Source organism: Dermacentor variabilis, chromosome 1 (genome assembly GCF_050947875.1).
Source record: "Dermacentor variabilis isolate Ectoservices chromosome 1, ASM5094787v1, whole genome shotgun sequence".
In the NCBI taxonomy this organism is placed as follows: Eukaryota; Metazoa; Arthropoda; class Arachnida; order Ixodida; family Ixodidae; genus Dermacentor; species Dermacentor variabilis.
The window spans coordinates 45,841,628-45,869,383 of NC_134568.1; the positions used below are offsets into that span (position 1 = coordinate 45,841,628).

At 46.0% G+C, this 27,756-nt stretch overlaps 1 protein-coding gene and 1 long non-coding RNA gene across 4 annotated transcripts in view; one reads left to right on the plus strand and one right to left on the minus strand.

Annotated features, from left to right (window-relative positions):
* Positions 1-27,756, minus strand: part of Cad99C (cadherin 99C) — a 269,869-nt gene that overhangs the window by 42,252 nt on the left and 199,861 nt on the right. For all 3 annotated transcript variants that reach the window (XM_075687059.1, XM_075687060.1, XM_075687058.1), the window contains 7 exons: positions 14,136-14,198; positions 13,231-13,373; positions 7,240-7,302; positions 5,959-6,060; positions 3,289-3,396; positions 2,837-2,950; positions 1,091-1,258 (listed from right to left, as the gene is read on the minus strand). In XM_075687059.1, the coding sequence (XP_075543174.1) occupies positions 1,091-1,258; positions 2,837-2,950; positions 3,289-3,396; positions 5,959-6,060; positions 7,240-7,302; positions 13,231-13,373; positions 14,136-14,198 (761 nt within the window). The remainder of the gene's footprint in view (positions 1-1,090; positions 1,259-2,836; positions 2,951-3,288; positions 3,397-5,958; positions 6,061-7,239; positions 7,303-13,230; positions 13,374-14,135; positions 14,199-27,756) is intronic.
* Positions 20,828-25,486, plus strand: LOC142571109 (uncharacterized). Its single transcript, XR_012825756.1, has 3 exons — positions 20,828-21,010; positions 23,180-23,311; positions 25,176-25,486. It is a non-coding gene; the product is annotated as an uncharacterized LOC142571109 (long non-coding RNA).

Consider the following 27,756-nt stretch of genomic DNA (forward strand, 5'->3'; position numbering starts at 1 on the left):
GCGGGAGTGCCCTTTTGCCGTGCTCAGTTTCGTCGATGACGCGGTTACAACATCGATAGGCGATAGCTTCTCATCGTGCTCTTAACGAAAAATGTCTTAACGATTAAAAAAATAAGCAATGCTTAAGGCAACCCAGACATGATTATGTTCAAGCATTGATCTAGCAACATTTCTGCATTCTTCATTTTCGTCGAACTCATGTGAATGTCTCTCCAAGATACGCGACGAAATGAAATGACAACAGCACTAAGTACTGTCATGGTATATAGTGACGACTGTGCGTTCACGGCTGCCCGGAATGTTCAGATCAGTACGTCTTTCCTGTATGTGTTGAAATGGTATCAGAGTCCACCGCACTTTATAAGTGGTACTCGGACGGAACAGTTCACGGCAGCTTTTTCAAGGCTAGGTCGGCCTGCAGCTAGCAGCACTCCTCCTCCTTGTCGAGGAGACCGCATCGTGTTGGGATTTGATAATCGCTGAACATGCATTTTTCCGTGCTCGTTAATATTGCTCACTTGTTTCACTTCGCAGTTTCTTTTTCAAATGGTGTCTGTGTATTGTTGCTTCTCGCGAATATTATCATTTTTACCTGTGTCTCTATTGACATCAACTGCTACAGACAGGCGACACGCTCACCTTGGGAGGAGATGTCTAGGACAATTAACTGCAGCTAGTTAATTGGTACGTCGCTTTCGTGACAGAAAAATAAGTTGTCTGCTTTCTTTATTGGCGAGGTAAAATTTCAGAAAACACAAACATCACCCTGAAAACTCCTCGCATCAAAAATTCTCGCATAGCTGTGATGAATTACTAGTAAGTGGCCCAAAAGTTTGAGAAGTGTTGCTAGAAACAAAGCATAAACAGCATCCCCGTTTCCACATTATCCAGCGGAGTACGCTTAGTAACTGAGTGTGATTTCGCCAACCACAAACGACGATATGTCATTTACAATAACGCCTCAGATGTTATTTATTCCCGGTCGATACAACCGCGAACTCTGGAAAGCGACATCGATTTCCACGTAACGCGACCGTTTCGTGGTATAAACTCTGCTTCCTAGAAACGTCGATAAGTGCTACGTGCTTACAATGAGGCCGCTGGTAACTTCGGCGCTGTACTCGACATCGGCGCAAGCCCCGTGAACTAGAGTGCAGCCTTTGTAGACAAACGCCGGGTCTTGGTCGTCACCGTCCTGAACGAACACTGTCAGCGTGGTAGTGCTGGACAGCCGCTCAGATGGGTTCGACGCCGTGTCCTGCGCCAAAGAAGTCACGAGCGATAATGTCATTGTTTGTCCTTAAAGGAACCAGCAAACACGGTGGATGGGCGTTAATGCGGCGTGAAAGCCTTCACTGGTTGCGCCGAAATCAATAATCGGGGTCAGCCGGGAGGCCGTAATACAGCCAGTACACATTTCTGTATCACAGCTCTTATTCTGTCATCCACGTTCATTGCTACTTAACACAACGTGAGTATTCTTTTTCCACAACGCAAAAACAATAAAAGATTACAAAATAGTGCGCTATACTACGTTGTCCGCATGCGAAGGTGCTGATGGGCAGCTCTTGTATACCTCTAAACTCGCCCAGTGCTACAATTGTGCAGCGTTCCGGCAGCAGCGGGTCAGAAAAACAGGTAGCCTTGAATGTATCGAGCCTCCCCCCCCCCCTCGTCACGACAGACGTTTCACAAATATTTATGTTCTAACCAGTATGCCCCCCTCCCCCTCTTCCCAACTTATAAGTGAAACTCCCCACTACCACCACCAAAACTATCCCTACACATTCTCTGCTGCAGGCCCGACGGTCTTTCACGAAGCAGAACATGCAAGACGCATTCCAAGCGTTGTCCGTGCTGTAAACTGTAAATAAGGCGCGATGAAATGGTGAAAGAAATACTGGGAAAACGTCCCACCTTAACTGTTAAGTTGGTCCGAATAATTACGTGCATGTTTTCGTTCCCGAGGAGTCAAGGGGAAACATTGCCGACATGAATAAGCGGCGCTTCTGAGAAGGCGAACAGAAAACAGGAGCTCAAACGCTGCTTTTCATTATTGTAATCAAATAGGCAACAATTTGTTCGATTAAATACATGCTATAAACCTAGCTGGTATGTCACGCATGCATCGATACTGTTCTTTGTGGCCGAATGTCTTTCTTTTTTTCTCTGTCGGCTGAACACCAACGCCATCTTTCAAGTATATCAGCCTATGGAAATAGCCAACCCTTGCACAAAAATGAAAGATTTGGGAATAACGCAAAGCACGACTTGTAATGTACGAGTGGTGACATATAGCTGAATCTGGATTTCATACCTTTTGACAGCACGCCCACAAAGTGCATAGAAAATTTTCCGAGGTCGAGTTTTTCCAAGCAACGCAATATGTTACGATAAAAACCGGTGGACGCCAGGCAGCACCCGCCTATGCGGTGGCCCAGCGGTTTTACGTGCTCGCAGATGCAGGTTTGCGAGAGGGTGAGGTTGAGCTTTCTGGTTCTATTCCAGCGCCAGTTTCCTGTGTATCACCAAATAAATTCTAGATTGGTCGAACAGAGTGATCCACGTCACTCTTTGCGTCACCGCGGGAATTCCTTCCGAATTAATCAATTCTCGGCTCGCTGGTAGCGAAAGTCCTGGTGCGCCAGATTATGTCATAAAGGCGAAACTGAACAAACTGTAATAGATGTTTGCGTACTAAGATAAAGGAAATCCGGTAGGGTTGCCGCACCAAGGGCAATACAGCCAAGAACTTGTGTTCTTTGTTTGCATCACTTTAGTAATCTACCCATGACATGCAGTTCACTCGCACGGAGATTGTCTTAAAATTTCTTACGGTTGCTTTGATGACCAAGTGGTAGTACTTGGCCTTCTCGTAGTCCAGGGGCTTCGCTACTGTCACTAGTCCTTGGTAGGGTAGGTCAATGGCAAAGTATTCGAACCCGTCGTTCTGCATGAAGAGAGGGGGAAAAAAGTTAGAATGAAATTCGAAACACAGAAACCAGAGACGTACACAGTGATAACAAGTGCCGTTCTACTTCATTGGTTTTCTGCTTTCTCACAGTTGCGACTGCGTGTATACAAGTGCACGGATGCAAATATAAGCAGTATCTATTTTTTTTAGAAAAAAAAATCTGATAAGACTTGTGGCGCTGACATTAAGTCATTGGGATGCGAGGTTCGTCGCTTGGACAGACAATAAAGCGGGCGATAAAATAAACAATTAGAAACGGTCTCCTCGTTCTCAGTGGGCACTCAGCCGGAAAAAAAAAAGTTAAGCCGACTCACGTCGCTGCCATCTCCCGGGGCTGTGGTGTACTCGACAAGACCGTTGGTTCCCGTGTCCATATCCATGGTGGCTAGATCGCGAAATATGGTTGTGCCCACAGGAGCCAGCTGTCACCACACCAGGGGAAAAAGTAAAAAAAAATAGGAAGACAAACAAATCATTATGGCCGCACACTGCCGCATGTGTCTGCAGCAAACGGATGTTCATTTCCATCCACACGTCTAAGCTAAGACATAAAGAACTCGCTGTGTGCGCGAATGCTGCAACGATTGCCAGTTCAACAGGCTCCAATGGTATACAACTGGATCAACGTCGCCTGTTACAGAGACTATAGCAGTTGCGATCGCAGCATAAACGTTCCACCCTCGATCACAAACGATTTAGTTTTGCAGGCGCGTTCTAGCTGAATTGTCCTTTAGAAGAATTGAGACGGCGTTCCGATTCTCAGTGAAAGAAATTAAGAGTAGCCAAGTTCAGAAACACGCTTGGGAGTCAGCAGTAGCACTATTCCCTAAAGCGCGAAGCTGAGACATTGTGTCATAGTGAGTGGTTGGTTGGTTGGTGGAGGTGCTTCTTGCAGGCGTGGGTAGCCTCGCACTCTTGGTCGGCGATTGTTCGTCCATCCCATCCCTCAAAAACATGTTCCATCGTGCCGAGGAATATTGTATAGCCTAGAAATGAGAGTAGAAGGAGCGAGATCTCCTTTTGCGCATTCCTCAGTTATTCGGGGAACTCCATCTGCTGCCTAAACGCATGTGGAATACCTCCTCTTTGCAAGTTCTCGAAGCATTTCTCTCGAGACTGAAGTGTCCGCAGTAAGTACCAAGAAAAATGTTCCGCCTTGCCAACTTCAATGCATTACGCACAGAAAGGAAGTTCGTCCAATTTTGAAAGCCCTAGCGAGGCTGCTCCTGTTCGTATTCTATAAGTAAACGTCATTTCCATGCAAATAATCCCATTCAGTACTCAGGGCTCGTGTGGCGAGGCGAAAGCGAAGAAAATGGCTGCAAATTGCCTCCTATGGGAATTGGTAACTGATAGGTGCTCTGACTGCTAGTGACCTTGATAGCGCTTCTTTTGCAAAAGCATGCGTTCTTTCACATCCAGGAATGCCGGCACCGGCAGGTTTCCGTTAAAAGTCGATCTTAAGTACTTCGTTCTTGAAGGACAATACGTGCGATATCCGCATTATGTCCTTCGCACCTCCTTCAGAGGAGCGCCCCTTTGATGATTGTGCCCTTGAATCCAATCAATACAATTACCTACAAGTTTACATTGCCGAATCAGTAAGTCGCGACCATGACGGCTGCTCTACCGCGATGCGATTACTCGCAGCGGCATGCATGCCCCGGTCGGTTGGATCAACTTGTCTCCTCGACGACTGCGGAGGGTGTTGCTATTGCAGCTACAGTACGTGGGTGGAAAAGGTGTCCTGCAGTGATTCCCGTTGCGCTAATGGACTTGAGGACTTGAGGTGCAGCACTATGACGTGGCGCATCTCTTGTTAACTAACTTCGTCTACAGTGACTAGCTTTACTCTAAGGTTTGAGTAGTAAACCGGTGCTTTTTTTTTTCCTTTTACTTTTGTAGTCGAGAGTTCAACGGAATAACGTCTGATCAGGTAAAATCATGGTTAGGAAATAAACAGGTCACTGGCCATACTCAAAATAAGATGGCGTTTCGAGATCGGAACAGGTACCTCGTTCATAATGGAAAGCTGACTGCGCAGAAGATTGCCAACTACAGCATTGACCGCACGAGGAAAACTTCGGGAGTACACGTGATTGAGGGAGCCAGATCATCGTTTTACTGTATTTCGTGTGATTTACACGGTTAAAAGTTTGAAAATGAGCCTTGTTATAGGCTTCTTTCTCTGTCGCTACGATGCACGCGTTCTTTCAGTTTATGTCGCGACCTGTCTTCGGGACATGCTCTCCGAGGCCCTTTGTCAGTAAGTGGCCTTTGTTTTGAGTCTTGCAGTGGAAAGCTGAATTTACTATAACTCTGCGTAATATTAAACAGCTCCTGTTAAAAAAAATAACTTATTTCTCGCGCGACAACTTTCCCCGCACTAGTTGTCCTATTCTCCGTGCAGTGCATGTCAATCCCACTTTTTCGAAAAGCGGATCACTCATGTATAATGCGTCCTCGCGTGTCGACATATATCGATCACATGATTCTACTCATTCATAAAGAATTTTGTAATTCACGCATATTGCGACCATGCGTGATCAAGAAAGGCGACATGGAATAAAATTTCCAAGTTTTCGCACGGACTTGGAAGACATGGCCAGCGAAATTGTCGCTCGCGCCACTCTGGGGTAATACATGCGTTAGCGTCTTCGATTGACTCTGCCGTGCAGCTACGGACCGATGTCACGTCATGTTTCCCCCGCTATCCACACTCTCTGCACTCTCTCTTCCAGAGCTATGCGTCAACTCGATCATCTTAATTTATGCCGCTCACAGTAAGTATTGCTTGTTCTTCGTGCAGCTTTCCGTGGCCTTTCGCTTGATGTTGACGATCAGTACTTCAATCACAGTGAGGTGATCGTATGCACTGCTGTGCACTTAAATGCAATCATTTCGCCAGGCGAAGTCCCCCCTAGGAAGATGGCTATGTGCCGTTTACAGCATACGCATGCAACCGAAGGAATGTCGCAGTATACCTCTGAGACTTTGGTTTCGTAGTGGGGGCGCCTGAAGAGCGGCGGGTTGTCGTTGATGTCGTTGACTCGCACCAGCACCTGAATGGCTCGCTGCGAAAAAGGCTGCGCCGCATAGCGCGTGGCGCGAATTTCGTCAATTAACAAAAACCTAAAGGCGGAAGCACTGTTTACCTGATAACTTTTCGTAACAGACACAATGAGGTGTGTTTTGCACAATCATTTTACGATAAGACAGACAGACAGACAGACACGCGCGCACGCACGCTCGGTAGTGATCTCCAACACTTCAATGCTTTACACAATCATACGTACATTCGAGCGATACATTGAGATATCCGCAGCTATGTCTAAACTACAGTGACACAAAGCACGGTTCGTGTTAGCAAAGGCCTTGAACGTACTCAAAACATTTCAATTTTTCGCTGGTGTTTTTATCGCGACCTGCCGTTGTAATGGGGCGACGCTTACTGATGTAGCGGTTCGTTGGCCACATTTAATTCTGCAGGAGCTAACGCAAGGAAGTGTCGTTATGTGGAGCGTTGAGCAGCAAGCATATAGAGCAAAACAGAAGAAAAAAATGCGTTTGAGACACGGCGCTCTCGGATATTCACGAATCTCCACGACGGCCTGCGGTTAGTAAGTGCGACGGGTGCATACATGTGATGGTGAGCATTGAGAAACGAGGCTATTTTGTTCACCTTTATAGTCGGGAACAGAACTACGAGATAAGGGCGTGGCATGGAAGATGATCCCCTCAGTACTTGAACATTTTTTTTAACACTGCTAACCCTATAGGAAAAAGCGATGCATATTCGGGCATGAGTCAGCGTGCAAGTGTTTCAAGCGCCTGTCACTCCCGTGAATGCATGCGCGTCAGATACACGTAGTCTAAGCCTGTTTCGATCCCCTTTAAACCATTGGCACAGCGATCTCCAGTAGCCAGTTATGTCAGTCTGCGTGCACACGTGACCCGCCACCGCAGCAAAAGCAAGAAAGCGTAAGGGCAAATAAATTGTCTTCGTGACGAAATAGCTCTCATTTGTGCCACGTTTGTAACGTCTCAAAGCAGACTCCACAATGAAATCTATTCTTCAACATTTTCATCTATAACAACGACAACAATGCAATTCTTGGACACAGGTTGACTAAACTGTGGTCAGTAAAGTATATTTCATCGAGGCACAATTGAAACTAAGAGATACCAGGCACGATTAACAAAAAAAAGAATATCTTCTTGGACTTGCCGCTGCCTGAACGGAAAGAGGTAAATAACTTGCTTACCTGTACTCTGCCTAATCTGGCCTGGCAAAGGACTTGAAGCCTAATGGACGCCAAGTCGTCAGCCTGCAACAAATGAGAAAAAATGCTTCAGCAGTATTTTCTAAGGTAGCGTGAGGCTTCTGATGGTGACACGTGCCATTTATTCTTCGTTACTAGCACAATGAAAAGTGCACACATGAATAGGTAAAGCTAACGGTGCTCGCTAATTAGCGCTAGCAGCTAGAGCTGCCTTCATTCGTTTACACTGCGCTCCGTGAATGACGCCGCAACGAATATTTGCCGGCAAAATTAAGCAACCGCAGATTCTCATAAATAATAAAGTTGTTTGCCTCAAACTTACCGTGCCAACTTTTCCTTGCCCTCCTTTTCACGAAAATCTCGCTAAACGTTACGCGGTGCGAAGAAAAGCGACGCGAAGAAACGCTTGAGACACCGAGCACCTGTTTTTTTTTTTTTTCCTGCCAATTACCATCGAAGCAAAGTATCCTATCCCGCCGCTAGGCATCGATGGCACATGGGAACGGGAACGTAAAACGGCGGCATACATCAGCGACCAGCTCGGCGGCGATTAAGCGGTTAATTGCAAAGTTCGTGCGCCCCGCCAAAGACAAAGACGACAGGAAATTATTTTGTTTTACTGTACTTTGCATTATACTGCATTCTATCTTACCGACCACAAAAAAAAAAAAACACGTGTATAGCGAGAGGCAGGCACGGAGGAAAGTCACGCTACCATTCCAATGGAGTCGAGACTTCCACTTCTTCAAAGCAGAGTGTTTCGGGAAAGTTTGTATACGCGAGAACGAGCGCGACACACGCGCGCGCAATGTGCATGCATAACAAAGAAATACAAAAAAACACACACACACAATAGAGAGTTAGAAAGAGTGTTGCTCTTAACTCCAAATCACCGACGATTTATTTATTTATTTATTTATACATACTGCAGCCCGTTAGGGCTATGGCAGGAGTGGGTGTACATGCGAGGAAAACTGATTATGATATGCAGAAACAAGAACATAGAAATATAAAGATGTGAAGGAACTATACATCAGCAATAGCATTTAAAAATTGAGAAATGGGTAACAAACGAACTTCGGCAGGTAACAAATTCCACTGTTCAACCATGCGGGGAAAAAAACTGTATTTGAAAGTGTTAGTGTGTGGATGGAGTGGTCTGATATTAGAGGCATGATAAGCTCTAGTTGAAGTCGGGCAAGCTGGCATTAAAAGGGAGGGATCTGATAGGTGACAAAGAGAGTTCTTATAAGAATAAAAAATCTTCAGAGATTCTATGTGCCGCCGCCTTGAAAGAAACTGGAGGTTTAATTCCGTAAGAGCAGCTAATGGTGAAAAGTCTCGGTCGAAGCGACGGTAAACAAAACGAATAGCCTTCCTCTGGACAGACTCAATACAATTAATTTCACATTGTTTATATGGGTTCCATACGGAGGAAGCATATTCTAAAATTGGGCGAATCAGTGTTTTATATGCTACTAATTTAGTGTCCCTCGAAGCAGCAGACAACGTCCGGCGGATGTAACCAAGTTTTTTTAACGCTTTACTACAAACGTAATCTATATGTTTAGACCAATACAAAGTGGGTGTAAAAATGACGCCTAAATATTTGTATTGAAAAACTCGTGTTAGTGGTACACCGTTGCATATATAATCATAACATACGGGCATGTGTCTGTGAGTAAAAGACATTACAACAGTTTTATCAAAATTTATGCTCATTTTCCAAGTAGCACACCAGTCACGATTGTGCCCATTTACCAGCTCCGCTGCAGCACGCGCAAATTTTTGGGTGAGATGTAGGGCTAAATTTCTACAAAAGAAGAAAAAAAAACAAGAGTTGAAGTGATTCACGGAAAAGCACGCAGCCACCTCGTTATTTCTGTGGCTACGGCGTTCTGCTGCTGAGCGCGAGGTCACGTGCTCGGTTCCTGGCGGCGGCGACCGCGTTTCAATTTTGGTAGAAAGCAAGAAACGTTCCTGTTTACAACTAAATCTAGGGGCGCGTTAGAGAACCCCAGGTGTTCAAACTTAATCTGGAGCCCTCCACTGCAAGTTCTTTCATATAATGTTGCTTATAAGTGACGTTATCGTCTCTAATGTGTTGCTTTGAGGCGATCAAGAGCCCAGCCTAAAATAAATATGGCGCGTTCGTTAGATTGTATGTCCTTTCATTCTCTTCTGTAGCTTTTTTTTTTTCGTCCCAGAATCTAGAAGACTTCATTGTTGATTCGCAACTTGTACCTTTTTCACGCTAGTGTTAAACAGTTGCGCCCAACTAAAATAAGGTCCTACAAGGTGATATAGTTGCCGGCGTAAATAAATAAATAAAATATTTGGAGACCGCAATTACAGCGCGAAGAAACTCGAGGGGAATAGAAGAAGAAATGACTGGACCAACCACTGTCATATAATTTTTCCTGTCAGGCTCGCAACCCTCCATGGTCGCTTAGTCGCTATGTTGTTGGGCTTGTAAACCGGCCACGGTGGCCGCCTTTCGTTGAGGGCGAAAACACCCGTCTCCTTAGATTTAGGTGCACGTTAAGGAAGCCCAGGTGGTCAAGAATATTCCCGAGTTCCCGCACTACAACGTGCCTCATAATCAGAACGTGGTTTTGGCACGTAAAACCTCTTTTTTTTTTTCTTGTTGCGTTCCCATTCTCGCACCGAGCCTTGCAAGAGGAATTTACGCCAAGTCACCGGACTATCGGTTTCGTTTTCGAGTAATTGAAGGCTACAAGCATTAATGCTACTTTGGGTTGACCATGTATTGTAGGCATTGGGGGGAAAAAATCTAAATACCGCTCTTAGGCGTGCATGCGAACCCCGCAGAGAGTGGGACCCTCCAAAATGAACACAATCCTGGTGTTCGTCGCCATCACCTCTCAGCAAGACAAGTTCGGTGATGCGTTCCATGAACATGAATCAGGTGAACGCGCATGCACGATTTTCCCGGCGGCGGCTTATACGACTTTGACTGTTCATGGGAATTATTTTAAATCATTTACATTTTTAAGATATCTTCTAGTCCTGTAGCAAGTTTCATAAAAATATAACATATTATTTTCCCTATTTACCTTTACTTTCGCATTGTAATCTATTATCTTGTTTCATTATTTATCTCTATAACTGCCAGTTTGCTTCTGCTGCTGGTGTAGCGTCGGCGCGTGTATCACATACGAAGTGATGACCACGTGATTATCAGTCCCGGGATGCTATACAGGAAGGCCCGAGTCCGGTGAAGTCTCTACCTACATAAAATGCAACCCTCGGCAAGCCTCCATGTTCGTTGGCTTATCTAGATGCGCTACTGCTTTACCACATGGGTGGACGAAAAAAAAGGAGTGACGCGGTCAAACCGTCCGTGCGTTCTTTCATTTGTTTATCGCACCACCCAGTGAAGAACATGTGCAAGTAAGTTATTAAAAAAAATTCACCGCTCAAGCACTCCGTACAGAGGGTTAACCAGCGAAGCTGAAACGTGCAGCCCCGGTGTTTATCACTGGGCTAATAGCGACGATTCGTTAAACGACGGCTCGGTAGGCTGCCGGATCCTACGTACACAGTTGCTGCTTGCGCTCGGCTGCACGAGCTTGTTCTTGTGCCCGGGCTGCAGCATCGGCACGGCGTAGACCGGCTCGTTCCCGGTTCTGCTCGCGGCGTTGCTATCGAAAGTTGCCTGCTCTTCAGCCGTACATATGACGCGTGGCCTACCCATTTCGGAGCCAGGGAGAAACTGCTGCGCTCGCGCTCGTCTGCAACGGAGAGCAACGACGTCTGTACTGGCGCAGCGAATCGCGCGCCAATCTCTCTCTTATTAGTTTCGCGCATGCGCGTGGGGTTGCGCCGGAGGAGTTTTCGGCGTACAGACGACGGACGGACGGACGGATCGGCTAGCTATATACAGCTTCGTTGTAAAACTTTATATTTTAACGTATTAGAAAGAAAGGAAAGAGTAGGCGTGAAAATTCGCCACGTCTGCACTGTTCGTGTTCAATGGTGGATAGACAGATAATGTCCGAAAGAGAACCAGAAGGCGCGGCAAGCGGCCTGCGCCGAGTATGTAAACAGATAGCGGGACAGTCATAGTATTGTGTTATTGCAATATTGCGTTGATAAAGGTAAGGGGCGCTGGCGCGTAACATATGCCCACCTTTGAAAGGAGGCAACAACGTGCGGAGGGTGCGTCGAAACTAAGGTGATCTAGAAACTCGGGGCATCCTACGTGGCAAACCAGCAGTGCGTTCAACGTGCATCTGATTCGAACTGGGCGGACAACACCGTAACCACCGCACATGAGTCGGGATTACAGCGTTACGTTTGCGCAGGGAAAAAAAGACATGCTGCTGATGCGCGCGCCTCCGAGATTTGCCACGCAGCTTCAACATTGAACTGCATTTTAGTGAGGCAGACGAGATATGCGTGCTTGATGGCGAACAAACGCAAGACACTGTTAACGAGTACAGCAGAAACATGTATAACAGCACGCGCATATATATATGTTCGCGGTGTGCACGCGTATAGAAGGTGTCAGCTACGAGCCAATGTGTTATGACACTAATTATTGTTTGGTTGTGAATTTCTTTGATAGTTTATAGTTGGCATCATTTCGAGACATAAAAAAAAAGTTGGCAGTTTCGCTGCAAAGCGGGGACAGCGATAGCAAGGTCTAGCCTTGCGCTTGACCTCCTCCGACAGTGTTCTCAATAAACGCGGGTGCCGCATGTTGGCGCCACGCAGCACGCAAGCCAGCTCCGGCTGGGCCGAAGGAACAGCGCCTTGGCAGCAGCTACCAGGCGTCTCACAATATTTGCATGATGAGGAGCAGCGTCAGTGGCATTGCCAGCATCGCACCTCGATGGTGCACGAGATGAGACCGACAGGAAACCGCCGGCTTTAGCCAGCACCCAGCGAAATATGAGATATCGTTAACTTGACATTTACTGCCCGTTCCGATCAGACGTGTAACACGGCAGATCAGCAGGAACGCCAGTGTGCACAATGTATGCGTGCGAACAACGCTCATTCCAGCAGCGGAAAGTGCTGGAGCAGGCTGCCTTTGCTTCGCCACCGAGGCGATTGAGCTTAGCCGTTGACGGCGTGCACACTTCGATTCAGTTTTTCTACAACCAAATGTATTCCTTCGTCTCTGGAGGCTCCCTCTCTGACCCTTCGCGCGCTTGCCGCGCATGCGCTGTAGAGTGGGTACGCACGACAACGGCGGCGGCGCGACTGCGTCGAGCGTTCGTATATTTGCGCAATAAAAACGTTGTGTAGACTATATACGAGAGGGGCAACAGCAACAGACAACCTTGCATGCATATGCATATTCAACTGGTTTAGTGGAGTGAAAAGGAATAAAAAACCACGACATAAAAAAAAACAGCATACACAGATTCTGTAAACGTAATGGGCGTCCCTCAATCTTGCGCGCGCATGTCTTATTTCCTCATCGCACGCGCGTAAGGTGCAACTGTTGCATCATCCAAATTTTCCACAGTATTTCAATGTCATAATCTTTCTGTGTGCGTATCCCCCTCCCCCTTCTTTTTTTCACCGTGCTCTTCCAATATCAATCAAGGGCTGAATTAAAAAAGAAGACCTTTTGTTCGTAAGTGTTGTTCGCCATTCGCTGCTTTCCTTTGCAAATCATGTGTTCAGCACCAGGATTTACTTGCATGTTCTCTTAAGGACAATTGTAGTTCTTCGTGGATACGGGCCCAATTTACTTTAGAAGCGATCGTCAAGGTATACGTCTGCTTCTGTCTCTATAGCCTCCCCTTATCGATACTTGCCAATTGATTGTTTGGAGAAGCACGAAAGGGTAGAAGCATTCTTGTGCACGCCTGCGGAAAGTACCGAATTGGCTCCCGGCGTCGATGAGTCGCCCGTGCTTTTTTCGGCACTTGGTCACGTCTTCCACGATGCGTGCCGCGGGTTCGAGAGCGCGAAAACGAGGGCCCAGACACTTACGTCTCTGTCGAGTGGCCTCTTGAGGATGAAGCGTTTGCCAAGCAGCTGGAAGACGTCGTAGCTGGCTGACTGAATGCTCAGTTCGATGTCCTGTATGTCACCCAGGACTGGAAGTTCCCGCGGCTGCGTCTCCTGGTCCGTCTCTGCAAAACCGCGACTGCCCATTTAGCGACATGCTGAGGCACTGCTATGCCTTTCGGCGTATGTGTTGAGCGTGGCAACCAAATGCCCGCATCATGGACAATCTTTGACGGCGAAGTTCGTAAAAGAAAATGTGAATGCAAAAGCTCTAAAAAAAATCTCTGAAGCTCTGAGTCTGAATGGGCCGAGATTCTGTCGTCTTATTGCGCAAACCGTTTGAACGTAACACTTGTATGATAACGGACTGCAGAGACCCGGGAAACCATGGCCAAGGTAGCCTCTGTTTAAAACGGTCGGCAATTTTCTTGCACGATGTTGAACACTAGAATTGTCAAGTGTCAGAAAGCCGTAAACCACTCTATCTTAAGGCCGTGTTGCAGTAAGCAAGTAAGGAGGGTCATTGCTGGCGTGCCACATCGTGATAGAGCAGACCGACATACTGAAAAAGTATTTCAGTAATCTCACAATGTCTGCACTCACGTTGCTCGATATCTTCTGCCAGCATCGGACTTCGTCATCAAAAGGTTTTGCCATCTCCGACATGCAAACTGTTTGCATCCGATTGGCCACATACTATAGGCATTGCACAACATGTGTATATGCTCTGGTGTCCTTTGCTAACTTTTCGGCATAGCAAAAAAAAAAAGCACTTGCAAGGAATTCCGAGCATCCCATCGACCGGTAGGGTGGAAATAGGTAATTAAAACTCAACATACCATGTGGTGAGAGTACGTGTATGCAGACATATCAGTGTGCACACTTACGGTTGCCTCGGCTCTCTTGAATATCCATGATGACCACTGTTCCGCCGCCTTCCACTTCGCATACTGCAAAAAGAATAAAGAAAAGAAAAAAAAGGTTATGTTTGGCTTGCTGAATTACCATCGCAATGGAAGGAACACAAGAAAAGCTTAAAAGAGAGCGATAGAGAGAGAGAGAAAGTAAAGGCAGGGAGGTTAACCTGCAGAGGCCAGTTTACGCGGTTTGCTACCCAGGAAAGCTTAAAAGAACGCAGTATTGAAGCCAAGTGTTCTTGCTTTTTTTTCTGTACGTTTCAAAGCACTGTTCATCTTCGTGTTGATATTCAACGGGCCAACTAGCCAATATTAACATATTACTAGTTCTCTTTAGAGTGATCCTGTCATTTATAGCAAAATGAAATGGGGGCGGGGGGGGGGGGGTAGATATTCAAGATGAACTAACATCATAAAAATCCCAGGACACCTAAGCACTTCTTATGAGTTGTGAATGCGAAAGCACTAATGTCCACTGCGAGCCGGCTTATTTGGAACTTATGCATCGTGAAACTTTGCGCAAACAGACGGGGACGAAGAAACACAAGGACGAGCGCTCGTCCTTGTGTTTGTTTCTTCCCCTCCGTCTGTTTGCGCAAAGTGTCACTAATGTACAATTGAACGCCGCTGCGAAGTCCTTGGGGTTAAGAACTCTTCGCGGGCAACCCAGCGCGTTGAGACGCTTTACCAATGCCTCCTGGATAGCACAAGGCCGGTGCACTTCGATCCGTGACGTCATGCTACCTTGCCCGACTGCCATGGAATCTAATGGGGCTGCTCCCGAGTAAGTCGCGGTTATTTTAACGCCACCGCTTTCATCCCGCCGGGCTTGGCGATTTAAGAGAGAGAGAGAGAGAGAGAGCAAGGACAGGAAAGGCAGGGAGGTCAACCAGGCGAGCGCCCGGTTTGCTACCCTACACTGGGGGTTGGGAGAAAGGGGAATAGAAGGAGGGAAAGGGAGAGAGTAAGCACTGAGTGCGTGTGGGAAGGGCACTATACACAGAGACACTATAAACGGTCTCTTAAGCCGGTGCACTTCAAGTATTGTACTAGCGCATGAATCGCTTTTCGTGCCGATGACAGGTGTGGTTATGGTCCGAGTATCTCTTACTCGGTGAACGGTCTTGAGTCCAGTCGGTGTAAAGTAGCCCACAGAGAGAGGCGTTGTACATCGTAGCGAGGGCAGGTAATTTTACCTGGCAATTCAAATTTTGGTTCAAGTAGCGTCACATGATAAAGCCGAGTGCCCAGGCCTGCTATCTAGGAGGTGCTGGCTTGGTGCGCTTTGATTTGGTCTTATCGAGGCGCAGTTAGAACGCAGGGAGCGCTTGCGGGGACAGGGAACGCGCGGACAGCACAGACATCCGAGAGCGAAAGCGAGGGTGATGTGACGTCGTGGCGATGCCCTCTTCCCTCATCCAACACCTGGCGCGCTGTCGGGGCAGCAGGTGTTCCCTTTCGCCTGCTGGGCTCCACCGAGGGGCGCTCGTGTCATGGTGTCACAGCCAATGGAAATTTAGGCGCAGTTTTTCGCTTGTCCAGACGAAAGACGCCGGCTTTTTCGCTCAAGGGGCCATTTGACGCTTTCGCATCAAAATTGCTAGTAACCAGGCAAAAGCAATCCACCCGGGAAAAGGTGGTCATCTGAGAGAAGCTGAACAGTTTTTAGAAACACCGAACACCCACATGATATTTTCAGGAATCCGGTGGAAGCTGACCTAGTTCTGACATACCGAGACAAAATCTCACCGCTTCAAACCGGTACAAAAGCTCACCAGACAAAAGCTGACCGCTTATGCCAGGATAGGAGATCACTGGAAGAAAGATCTAGCATGCGAGTGGACATAAAAATTAGTATAACATTTGACGAAAGCTAGCCGCCATGCGTGTCGGTATAGTGAGAACGACCGCGTCATATTGCTTAAAAGTCAGTTATTCATAACCTTCTGAAACCTTGCAGTTCTGAAACTTTGTTGACCTCAGGACAACCATGACATTACTTGCAAGTGAATTCTCCGACCCGCTCCAGTAGTGCTGGGATGTGGATGTTGAAAATTTGAGATTTATTCAGTTTTTCAGCAAATACATTGTATTTCCTACAAGCCAAGTCTAAATGAGAAAGAATAGCCTCCTGACTGGGCCTTGGCCTCGCAAGGCGAAAAAGCATCGTTGACTCTCGAGGCACAAAAATAATAATCCCGTACGTACATATCAGTCATGTGTACGTTTCAGTCATACGACACGTGTTATCAGTATATGACACATGTTATCACGAGAATCCTGAGAAAGTTTCTTTTGTGCGGTTCTAAAGCGTGGCACACGTCGTATTTCAAAGCACATTCTCCTCATGTTTACAATATCGGAGCAGCTTGAAATGGCGAATTATTTTTTTTTTAAGTTAGAACGTGTGGCGATCACTTATTAAAGTATTGTTGTTTCGTATGCATTGCACAAGAATTGGATAGCCTCATATGCCGTGAAGGATGCTATCGCAGGTTTACCCCCCACTAACACCAACGCAGTCACGATGGTTTTCTTTTTTTGACTGAGAAGAGACACGATGCTGACAGAGCTGTAAAACGAGAAGTTGGCAAAGGCCCGCGAGGGAGATATAGGCCTCGTTGATATATGAATCCTGGTCGCATGATATAGACGTACGCAAAAGGCGAAGAAAGCAAAAGGGCCACTAATAAGGCGCCGACCAGAAACGATAAAGGAAGTGATGCACTCTGGGATAGTGCCATAGCATACAAGGTCTGCAAGAGCTTTCGTAAGCGTCAAAACAATATAAAGAATCGCAATCTTTCGCAATATTGCGTTCGTTATCAGTAAAATTATATATATATATATATATATATATATATATATATATATATATATATATATCGCATAAACCAACAATAACCTAACGCAACTAACCAATCGCCGGATGTCGCGTTACCACCCTCCCCGAGTTGTAAGCGATGAGACAAAATAGTTTATGTGATCCACCCCTCTTTTCGGTTTTCGGTTAGAGCAGCCTGCCATAAGTTTACCTCGTAACCTGACACATCGGGCTAGATTTAGGTGCACAGTTAACTCACACTACGCGATGCTTTCGCTGGTTCATAGAACACCGTTAACTAAATTGAACATGGGCCAATACGGACAGGGCTGCCGATACATGGCGAAAGGTTTTCCGTGGCGTCTGTATAGCATGAAAAAAATGTATTAACCATTTTTGGTGCCTCAACATGGGCAACTTGAAAGTGGGCACAGCGGTTTGCTGCAATAGGAGTGCTTCGATCGCTGAATGACAGCGCCGTCCACCGCATGGAGTGCCGCACATTTTGATTAAGCGGTGACGCTTGGCTTCGTCACGAAACCTCTTGCATGCACACTAAACATTTTTACACCCTTATGGGTGTTGAGAGGGGTGCTTTCTGCATTTACACCCATGCCCACACCCTCTCTGCACCCTTTTCGGTCAAAACACCCTATCCCAAGGGTGTATACCACACATAAGGTGCGACATTGCTAGAAGAAGGGTGTTAAATCTGCGACTGAAGGGTGTTGAACGCATTGATGCATAAACCTAAGTAACGTGTACACGTCCACGCATTGAGCAAGCTGTGTATGTATTGCATTTTTAATGCGAAAGCATTTTATGGACTTTCAGGTAGGAAAGATGGCGTTCTCCGCAACAACCATCCATACGGGACCCTGCTCATGCCAATGTTGTCATTTCCCTTGAAAGCATTCAGAACCGCACCGCCCTTTTATTCTCTCAAATTATTTACGTCATTCTAGCGTCACGTCCATGAAAAGAACACTAGGTCAATCTGACCTTTGGTTACGTCGTAGGTACCTTCTTCTCTGTATTTTTCATAGAATATGGTGCTTTAACCCTTCTCTTAAAGAAAATATTTTCACCCCACCAAGTTATATCTCGTCTCGCATAGACCATCAACACAAAATTCATGTGCCATTCTTCCTTTTTGCCAAGAACAGCCACTGAATGGAACCGCCTTTCCGCCTCCACAGTCTCAATTTGTGACACCACTAATTCAACATCGCTGTTCAAAGTGTCTTACAGTTTGATTTTCTATTCTTGCCCTGCACTGCAAATATTGTATACTTTCACCCCTTCTTTCTGTTGTATCTACTAGGCCTTGAAAGTATGTAAAATAAAGCAATAAAATGTGACGTCATCAGCGTTTTGTATGACGTCAGTATTGATACAGAAGGTAGTAAATAGAACAACGTTAATTATGAGCAATTATGGGTCAATAACGTGTATTAGGGTGGAATAAATTCGGTTAAGGTTCGTACAAACTGTAGCAAGGTGGATTGCGGCAGATGAAGGTAGAATTGTAAAGGACACGTGACAATGTAGGACGTATCACGGTCACGTGGTAATTGCAAGTGTACATCCATGAAGTCATTAAGTTTTCACATTCCTAAGTGACTGTCGATCTTTTTCTAGGATTCTGATGTTACTGGCATCACGGCCACTCCAAAATGTATCATTGAGAAAATGTACGCACTTTCACTTACAATTTAATTATCACTATATTTTGTGCTCACAATTATATTATCATGCAATTAAACACTTCTAAGACAAACTGCAATAGCAGAATGAAAACGCGCGAGCAACTTGCACAATTCTGCACGAATGTTTCGGTGTCCTTAAAAGCCCAACACAAAGTGGCGAAATTAAAGAAGCTGTGTGGATACATTGCTGAACAAACAGGGACGTGCTGTTAGACGAGCCTCTGCTGTACAATGGCATCAACGCACAATTTGCTTGGTGAAGCCATAACGAAGACATTTAAAGCGGCGAGATCACACTGGAAGTTCTCAAATCCGAATCTCCACGTACCTTGCCTAAGTTATTCAGAGTTTTACTAAGCTGCTGGTCTGCTTTCTAAGCGCATCCTCGGACACAGTTTGTAAGGCTCAGCCTATATATTAGGGGCTGGTGTCGTCAAAGCTGTAATTGCATATCCACAGCATACGCTCTTACAAACACATTCTTTAGTCGCCTCATGAATGCTTACGCGTCGCTGTCGCACGACCAAGATGTGAGGGTCTTTATCGAGCCAGGATATCGCTGTAACTACGCTGTGAGCTCGCAAGGTTGCTTCGTTCGGACGCAGCAAATAATCTAATCGCACCAGCAGAAGAGCGCCGATCGTCTCGCTCACGGTCCCCATTTGTGTACTGTACCCTCAGTCATGCAGCACAGACTGCGCCCCCCCCCCCGAAAAAAAAAATGCTCGGCACAAAACGTAGTAACAACTACCCGCCTCACCGCTCTAGTTGGGGACCAGAACGAAGCAGCAGCAACATAGAGTTTCTCACTATAACACCTAGAGGGTAATCTGGCGCCACCGTCTATGGGAGTTTCTTAAGGGGGCACCGTGCCGTCATGGAATCACGGTATATGTGTCTGCGAGGCTCGTGTTGGCTGGTGTTGTAAGAGGCTTCGTCTAAAACGTGGATATGGCTACGCAAATAACGCGTTGTCAAAGTAAAATCTTCATAAAATGTTTCCATTCACGCATATTACATCTTTACTCACCCACGATGCATGATCAAGCGAAGAAAAGCAAGAACAGACGACCAACTGTTTCAAAGCGAGCGCGAAGCTTGTCGTCTGTCCTCCAACTTTAGCGGCCCGCTGATACTTTTTACGTAACATGTAGTCGTACACACAATAACAAGTTCTCATAGTTAAACAAAACATGTTTTCGCGTAATAATAAAGCTAAAACAGCTTTTTACGTGCTGTTCTAGTAGAAAATGAATCATTGTGACAGACGGAACGGTACTTGCCAAGCGCGTCTTAAAGGTGTCCTGTCTCTACGAGAACGATGCCAATCCGAATCCACAATATACCGGCATTCCCATGCATACCACAGCGCAGCAGCGCCAGATTCCCCTCTAGGTAATGTAGTGAGAAACTCTATGAGCAGCAAACAGGCGGCCATACGAGCAAGCAAACCTGTCAGAATAAACGTTCAATTTGCGCGGCCGCCCCCTGCCCAATGAAAAGCGACCAGAAGTCACGGGAGGACGCTGTACAGTCACATGCCGTCACTTCGGCGCGTGGCAGGACGGGAAGGCGGAAGCTACGCCATTATTGCATTCTCTCGCTACATGAAATGCGTTCGCGTCTCGCGCTGCGCGAAATAATTTTAACGCGATAGCGTTAAAGAGCTCGTGTCGCAGAAAAGCCGGTGTCGTCGGCGTCGGTGTCGGTGTCGGCGTCGGCGTCCGCGGCGTTGGCCGTGAGCGATAAATCACAGCAGGCACTTCATAAATAAAAAGCAACTTCCAAGATGGGCTGGGTGGGAATCGAACCAGGGTCTCCGGAGTGTGAGACGGAGACGTTACCACTGAGCCACGAGTTCGATGCTTCAAAGCGGTACAAAAGAGCCTCTAGTGAACGCGGTTGCCTTAGAAAGGAGCTGTTTCTAAGGCTCAGGCGTGCGTCGCTTGATCAGGCGCACATTGCGTTGTCGCGCCGAACGCTGCGTTGCTCGACGCTCACCGCGTCCGATGCGTGGCGCGTAGTCGCTGCGCCGTAGCCCGTTGTCTTACAACCCTTGGTGGGTCGACGGGAACGCTCTCGCGTTCCACTCTTGAAGGCGAAGCTTAAGCGTCCTCCAATTTTTACACGTGTGATTAGTTTTGTGCGCGGTGTAGAAAAAGGTGTGGCCCGTGCTTTGTGTGTTACTCGTGCTCCACTTCAAAGCAAAGCGTTCGTACGCACTGGAAGATGGATCCACGGACGCTGAGACGAGCAGTTGCAATGTGCCCTGTGTCGGCGGTCGGTAGTACTGCCATAATGGGAATTTTCAGGCAAGTGCCCATTTATTTGGTATTTCTTTGGTGGGTTACGTGTTTTTGTTCGCTCTAGGAGTTTCTTACTGTGATCTCGTAGCATATAATTCACTAATGTAAGAGCAAGAGCAGCTGCACTCCTAGTAGGGCAAGTTAACTACCTCGATCGCGCCCCTTCTTATATCGGGCGCGGTGCGCCTGCATAGTTACGCTTTGTTTCTCAGCGCTTGAACGTTCGTAGATGTGATTGTTTTGTGCGTTCAGCGTGGCTTCTTGTAATGTGGTCGACCACTTTTGCGTCGCGTAGAAAAAGGACGACTGACTTTGCCACCTTTCGAAAGAACTGGCGCGGTATTGGTTCTCCCTGATGCAGTCGCGTGCTGCTGTTGCTGCTTGCCGGGCGCCTTTAGCATGTTTTCGGCCCGTTTTGTCTGTGCGTGTGTGCGTGCTCGCGCTCGGCTCGATTCGTGTGTGTGCGTGCGCTCAGCTCGCTTTGTGTGTGTGTGTGTGTGTGTGTGTTTGTGCGCGTGTGTGCGCGTGCGCGCGCGCGTACTGTACATGCCGGTTTGTATGGGCCGGCGTGCTTGCGTGTGTCTAGTGCGTACGTGTTTTGTGAGCTTCTTTCTGTGTGGGTCGCTGTGTGTGCGTGCACGTGATAGCGTGTCTGCCTGCATGTATGTGTGCTTGTTTGTGTTTATCAATGTGCGCGTGCGTGCTTTTGTGTCTGCGCTTTGAGAGTGCGTATATTTGTGTGCGCGCGAGTGCGTGCTTTTGTGTGCGTGCATATGTATTGCATAAGGCCGGTAGAGTTTTACTCGCAATAAAACTCTTCCAATTTGGTGCAGCGAGTGTTGCCGCCTGAAACCCGAGTTTGATTTCAAGCCAACCTGGACAACTGCTGTATGAGGCGCCGTTTATCAGGAGGATCAGTGGGAAGGCGTCAGGTATACGCTTCCTCCTTTTTCCCTCCTCTGCCCTGATGAATTGATATCCTTGATTGTTATTCTAAAGGGAACGTTACATCCAGAGCATAAATAAATGATTAAGAAATCTGGTAGTGTGTTTCACCATTACACTAATTCTGATCTTAAAGACGTGAATTTCCCATTAGCCCACATTTCCGTTGATACAGACAACCGCTGAAATTGTGAACAGCAGGTTATTCGAGACGTCCTAGGTTTATAGCAATTGTCCTCAGGAGCTCTAATGAATTTTGAAAATTTGGAGTGTTGTTGTTGTGCTTTAGAGGTATCATATGCAAGCTTTAGGTCTTTCCTGGTAGTTTGCATGCCCTTCGAGAGCTGTCGCCTATAGCCCTATTGAAATTCGTAACTACAGTTTGGAGAACTGGGGAAGCTGGAAGGCTTGTACTGGCTCTCGAGAAAGTGTTTAAGCTGGAAGTGTAGGTTGAGGAGTTGGGGGTTAGTCACACGAAGGCTTTTTTATGCCTTAGCAGTAGGAGTGTCAAAGGATAAAAATGCAGTGTGTCAAGCGTGGGAAGCTGCTTATGTGGCAGAGGCTTGTGTGTTTGTTGTGTGTGCGTGTGTGTGTGCGCGCGCGCATGCATGCGTGCGTGTATGTGAATTCACTCCTCACAAGGGAGTGTGTGTGTAAGTGAGCTACTTCTTTGCTGGTGCTATTTGCCAAAAATTGGGAAGAAAACACAATGATCAATATAACTTGAAATAATAAGCTATGCAAAGCATGCTGGCAGAGTAGCAAAAGCAGCATATAAGCATACAAACGTGCAGCTCTGTGACAATGTTAATGCATGACTGCAACATCTGGAAGGAAGCTTGCTTCTTTTTCAGTAAGCAACCCGCCGTGGTTGCTCAGTGGCTATGGTGTTGGGCTGCTGAGCGCGAGGTCGCGGGATCGAATCCCGGCCACGGTGGCCGCATTTCGATGGGGGCGAAATGCGAAAACACCCGTGTGCTTAGATTTAGGTGCACGTTAAAGAACCCCAGGTGGTCAAAATTTCCGGAGTCCTCCACAACGGCGTGCCTCATAATCAGAAAGTGGTTTTGGCACGTAAAACCCCAAATATTATTATTTTTCAGTAAGCAGCACGAAGTCCATATTTTTTGCTTTTCTCGTGCAAATCAAAACGAGGCTCATTGCCAGTGATCTTGTCTTTCATTCTATTAGCAGTTGTTTATCTTGAACTTAGAGCGTTGTTTCTCGCAGGTCATGCAGATGATAGCAGCAATTTCACAATGCCCAGCCTTAGTGCCCTCCATCAAGAGCAAGCCACTTGCGTTCGCCTTCAGGCAGATAGATGGTTGATGTCTTCTAGGAAGCAGTTGGGAAGACAACATTGTAAGTAGATAAAGGTGTGAAGTTTAATATAGTAAGTCAAGTTATAATTTAAAACTCTGAGGCTCCTTGGCGGCCTAAGCTTGATATTATGTGCAGTTGTGTGTGTTTTTAAATATTGCCGATTGTACTGCATACTGCAGGTATGACTGCTGATCCAAAGCATACACTTGCATTTTCTTGACGGCCTTTCATAATTAGGATTTTCTTTGTGCAAGAATATTCACAGACTGGAGCATTCCAGCATGATATTCTTTATTGTGCATTCAGTGCTAATTTCGTATGACCTTCCTGCTACCAATGTTTTTGCAGGAAAGGAATATTTCTTTACTCTATGCAATGAGCTTGTTATTTGCTCGTTGCATTACTCTGCTACCTTTAATTTAATCCCGTATAATTCTCAAAACCTTAAAATTTCACCTGTTTTTATTTCAAATACTATATCAAAATGCGCCGGATTGCAATTTAGACTGCAAGGGATTTGAAGAAATTACAAGAAACTAGGACCTCTCATGGGTGTTAAAAAACATTTCCGCAGGCATTGCGCCTATTTCTTGTACTGAGCTAGCTGCTCATGAATATTGCAAGCATATGTCATTTCACACAGTTTTGCATGATATAGTAGGCCTATCACTGTCACTAAGCACAACCTTTCCTCATTTGCATCATGAAAATCTGCCTCATGTTTAATTTGGGACAAGTCTTGAAAAATGAATGTTTCATAATTTTGAAACTACACAAAGTATTGGTTTGGGCTTGGCAGTTTTCAGACAACTTGACCATGTTGAACCTAGCCATTACAAGATGAGAAAAAAAAACATGCACAGGAGGACTCATTCAATCAAATGCAATGCTGTGGTGTTTTTCCATGTGGAAAAACGTACTTTTAGGCGGGAGAGGGTGGGTAGCCAATTTGCAACCATAGCGACTCATGCGGGTAGTGGCAACACAGGATGAGAAATGGTTGTGGCTCTGAGGTTCATTGAACATGAACACTTATATACAATTCCCAAAGATCATAAGTTTATTTAAACTTATGATCTTTGGGAATACTACTTGTCACCATATCGCCAAGCTAACCCATTGAAAGAAAGGGGCCTGCTCTAAGGAAAATAGTTAACACATGCTAAATTTTCAAGGAAAGTATGCCGAAATGTCAGTTCTTACTAAATTATTAAATAAGAAATACACAATAAATTTCAGTATACAGAAATGGTCTAATAAACTGCATTGGAGAGTTGGAGATTGTTGGGCCGGATGCAGGTATATCAAGGCAAATGAGAATGCCAGTGGGGGTTCCCTCATTTTCATTTTGTGTGCACTCTCTGTAAAACTACTCTTCGTCTCCTAGTGTAATAATGTTGTGTAAAAACAGCCATTTTTTAATGTCTTGTGCATGTCAGTCTTAATGTGCCATATCCCGTAAGGTTCTCAGCTGCAGTACTTATAAAGTGTAATGCAGGGATATATTGCAGATTTCATGTCAATTTATATTAAGGTCACATACACACTCTTGGACAAATGTCTGTTGAGAGATGTCATTGGTAGTGTCATTAAATTTAGTTCACTCTTATTTTCTATGGTGAAAAGGCTACTGTAAATTTATTTGCTTTTGCTGCTGTATGTGCCTAGTATTCAAAGTGACATAGTGGTTTAGTGTTCACAGTAAATGCAATTCCTAAATTTGCAAAATAAAAATTTCTACCTTTCACCTGTCTTGCCCAGTTGCCTGAGCTGTGCATTGTTCCCAGTCACATTAATTAAGTTTGTTACTTTCAGGAGCTTGTTGCCTTATCAAATTTTCCACAGTGTACATGTGTAATTGCACAGACTGAACTCTCATGATTCTCTTATTTTGCTAATGCAGGATGCAAGATTCCAGCAATGCCATGCGCTGCATTTATTGGTCAAGATCCTCAGAGAATGGAGTCCCTGCACCTCGTGGTTAACCGTGAACATTTTTTTCTTTTGGCAAGCTAAACGTCATTTGCTGCATCAATTGCATTTTTGCAGCTCAGATGTGTACTATATTTTTCTAATTTTGAATCAATTAATATTCACTATGCAGTATAAAAAATGATGTACAGTGGGAAGGACAAGGACTGCGAGAGATGACATACACTGCGCTGACTTCCAACAATATTTTATTGCGTTGCCACATAGTGTGTTTATGCACAAGAGGGGTCATGGGGGGGTGCAGAAAATGAAGGGCAGTCACAAGGGGTGTTCTAACAGCAAGTCAATGTACTAAGAACATGGTCACGAAAAAAAAATCACAATCTCTATCTGTGGAGATACAAGACTTCACTAGGGGTCAGCGTGATAAAGGGGGAACTAACGCACACACTACCCAATTTCCTGGTGCAATCAGCTTCAATAATGTACCGGGTGAGCTGTGTCTCGCTAGAACTTGCGTATCTTCAAAGAGGGGCATGCAGCGGCAGTCCCGGCAATGAATGCCCAAGTGGCCTTGAACAGTGTTATGGACGTTATAGTGCACTCTTAAACGATCATTTAGGCACCTGCCTGTCCGTCCAACGTATTTACTGCCTCAAAACGGAAATATGGTGAACCACATTCGGTGCACATATCGCAAAATCTTTTCTGTGCCTGACAGAGCAAGAACTCTTGACGCGATTTAGGCGCTTTTACATGCTTACGGAGCTTTGCCAGCTTTTCCGGGGCTGAGAAAAGGACTGGGATTCCTGGAGGTTGCCGAAACCTTTTTTAGCCTATCGGAGACATCATGCACATACGGTAGCACTGCGAACCTGTGTCTTCCAACCGGCTGGTACCTTGACTGTGCTCATCACGTTTTGTGCCCTTCAGAAGCTGTTCTGCTATGGCTGAAATTAAGGCCAAAGGGTAGCCAGCCCAAGAAAGGTGATCAACCTGTGCAGCTATACTATCTTGCATTTCATGTGAGCAAGATTTATTGAGGCTGTTAATGACGCAAAACTTCACAATACCTCGTTTAACAAGCTTTGAATGTGCAGAGTGACTTCTTACTTCTCGGTTCAAAGCACTAGCACACCTGTTTGTTTTCAAGGCACTGCCTGAGATCTAGAAAGTGCAAAGAATCAATGGGGACCTCATTTGTTAGTTCTAGAGGCTGCAGCTCTTAAAGATCTCCAAGTCTCCCAAAGCAGCAGGCTCTAAAGCGTGATCAGTGCAATCAATAAATACCAAGTAGTCGTCCACAAACCTGCACACTTTGACAACATGAGACGCATCCAGGTGACCTTGAATGTTTCAGTCATGATTAGCTAGATAAATATCAGTGGCGGCGCCAAGCATGATCCTTCACAATATACAAATAAATGGTGTTTGTATAGGATCATGCCTCACGCCGCAACTATGTGTTATTTATCTAGCTCATGATTTCGATATTGAAGGTCACCTAGTGCATCTCCTGTCAAATTGTGCAGGTTTGTAAATGGCTACCTGGTATTTATTGATTGCACTGATCACGCTTTCGAGCCTGCTGCTTCGGGAGTCTTGGAGATGTTTAAGAAAGCCTCTACAACTAGCGCATGAGGTCCCCATTGATGATTCCTCGCGCTTTGTAGATCTGAGGCTGGTGCTTCGAACCGAGAAGTAAGAAGTCACTCTTGCCCTTTAACTCTGCACACTCAAACCTCGTTAAATGAGGTATTAAAAGTTTTGCATCCTTAACAGCCTCAATAAATCTTGCTCACACGAGATGCAACATAATCTTGCTGCACAGGTTGATCGCCTTTCTAGGGTTGAGTATACCCTTTGGCCTTAATTTCAGCCATAGCGGAGCAGCTTCTGAGGGGCACAAACCGTGATGAGCCTGCTCAGTCAAGGAACCAGCCCGTTGAAAGACATCGATTCGCAGTGCCACCGTATGTGCATGATGTCTCCGATAGGCTAAAAAGATTCGGCAACCTCCAGGAATCACAGCCCTTTTCTCAAGCCCGGAAAAGCTGCAAAGCTCTGTAAGTGGGTAAACGCGCCTGGATCGCATCAGAGTTCTTGCTCTGTCGGGCACAGAAAACGTTTTGAGATATGCGCAACGAATTTGGTTTACCATATTCCCCTATTTTGAGGCACTAAATACGTTGGATGGACAGGCGGGTGCCTAAATGATCGTTTAAGAGTGCACTATAACGTCCATAACATTGTTCAAGGCCACTTCGGCATCCATTGCCCTGGAACTGGCTGCGTGCCCCTCTTTGAAGATACGGAAGATTTAGCGAGACACAGGTCATCCGGGAAATTATAGAAGCAAATTTCACCAGAAAACTGGGTAGTGTGTGCGTTAGTGCCCCCTCTATCACGCTGACCCTAGTGAAGTATTGTATTTCATGAGATAGAAATTATAATGTTTTTTTTTTCAGGTGACCACGTACTTAGTACAATGACTTGCTGTTAGACGCCCCTTGTGACTCATTTTCTGCGCATGCCCGCTCTTGTATACATAC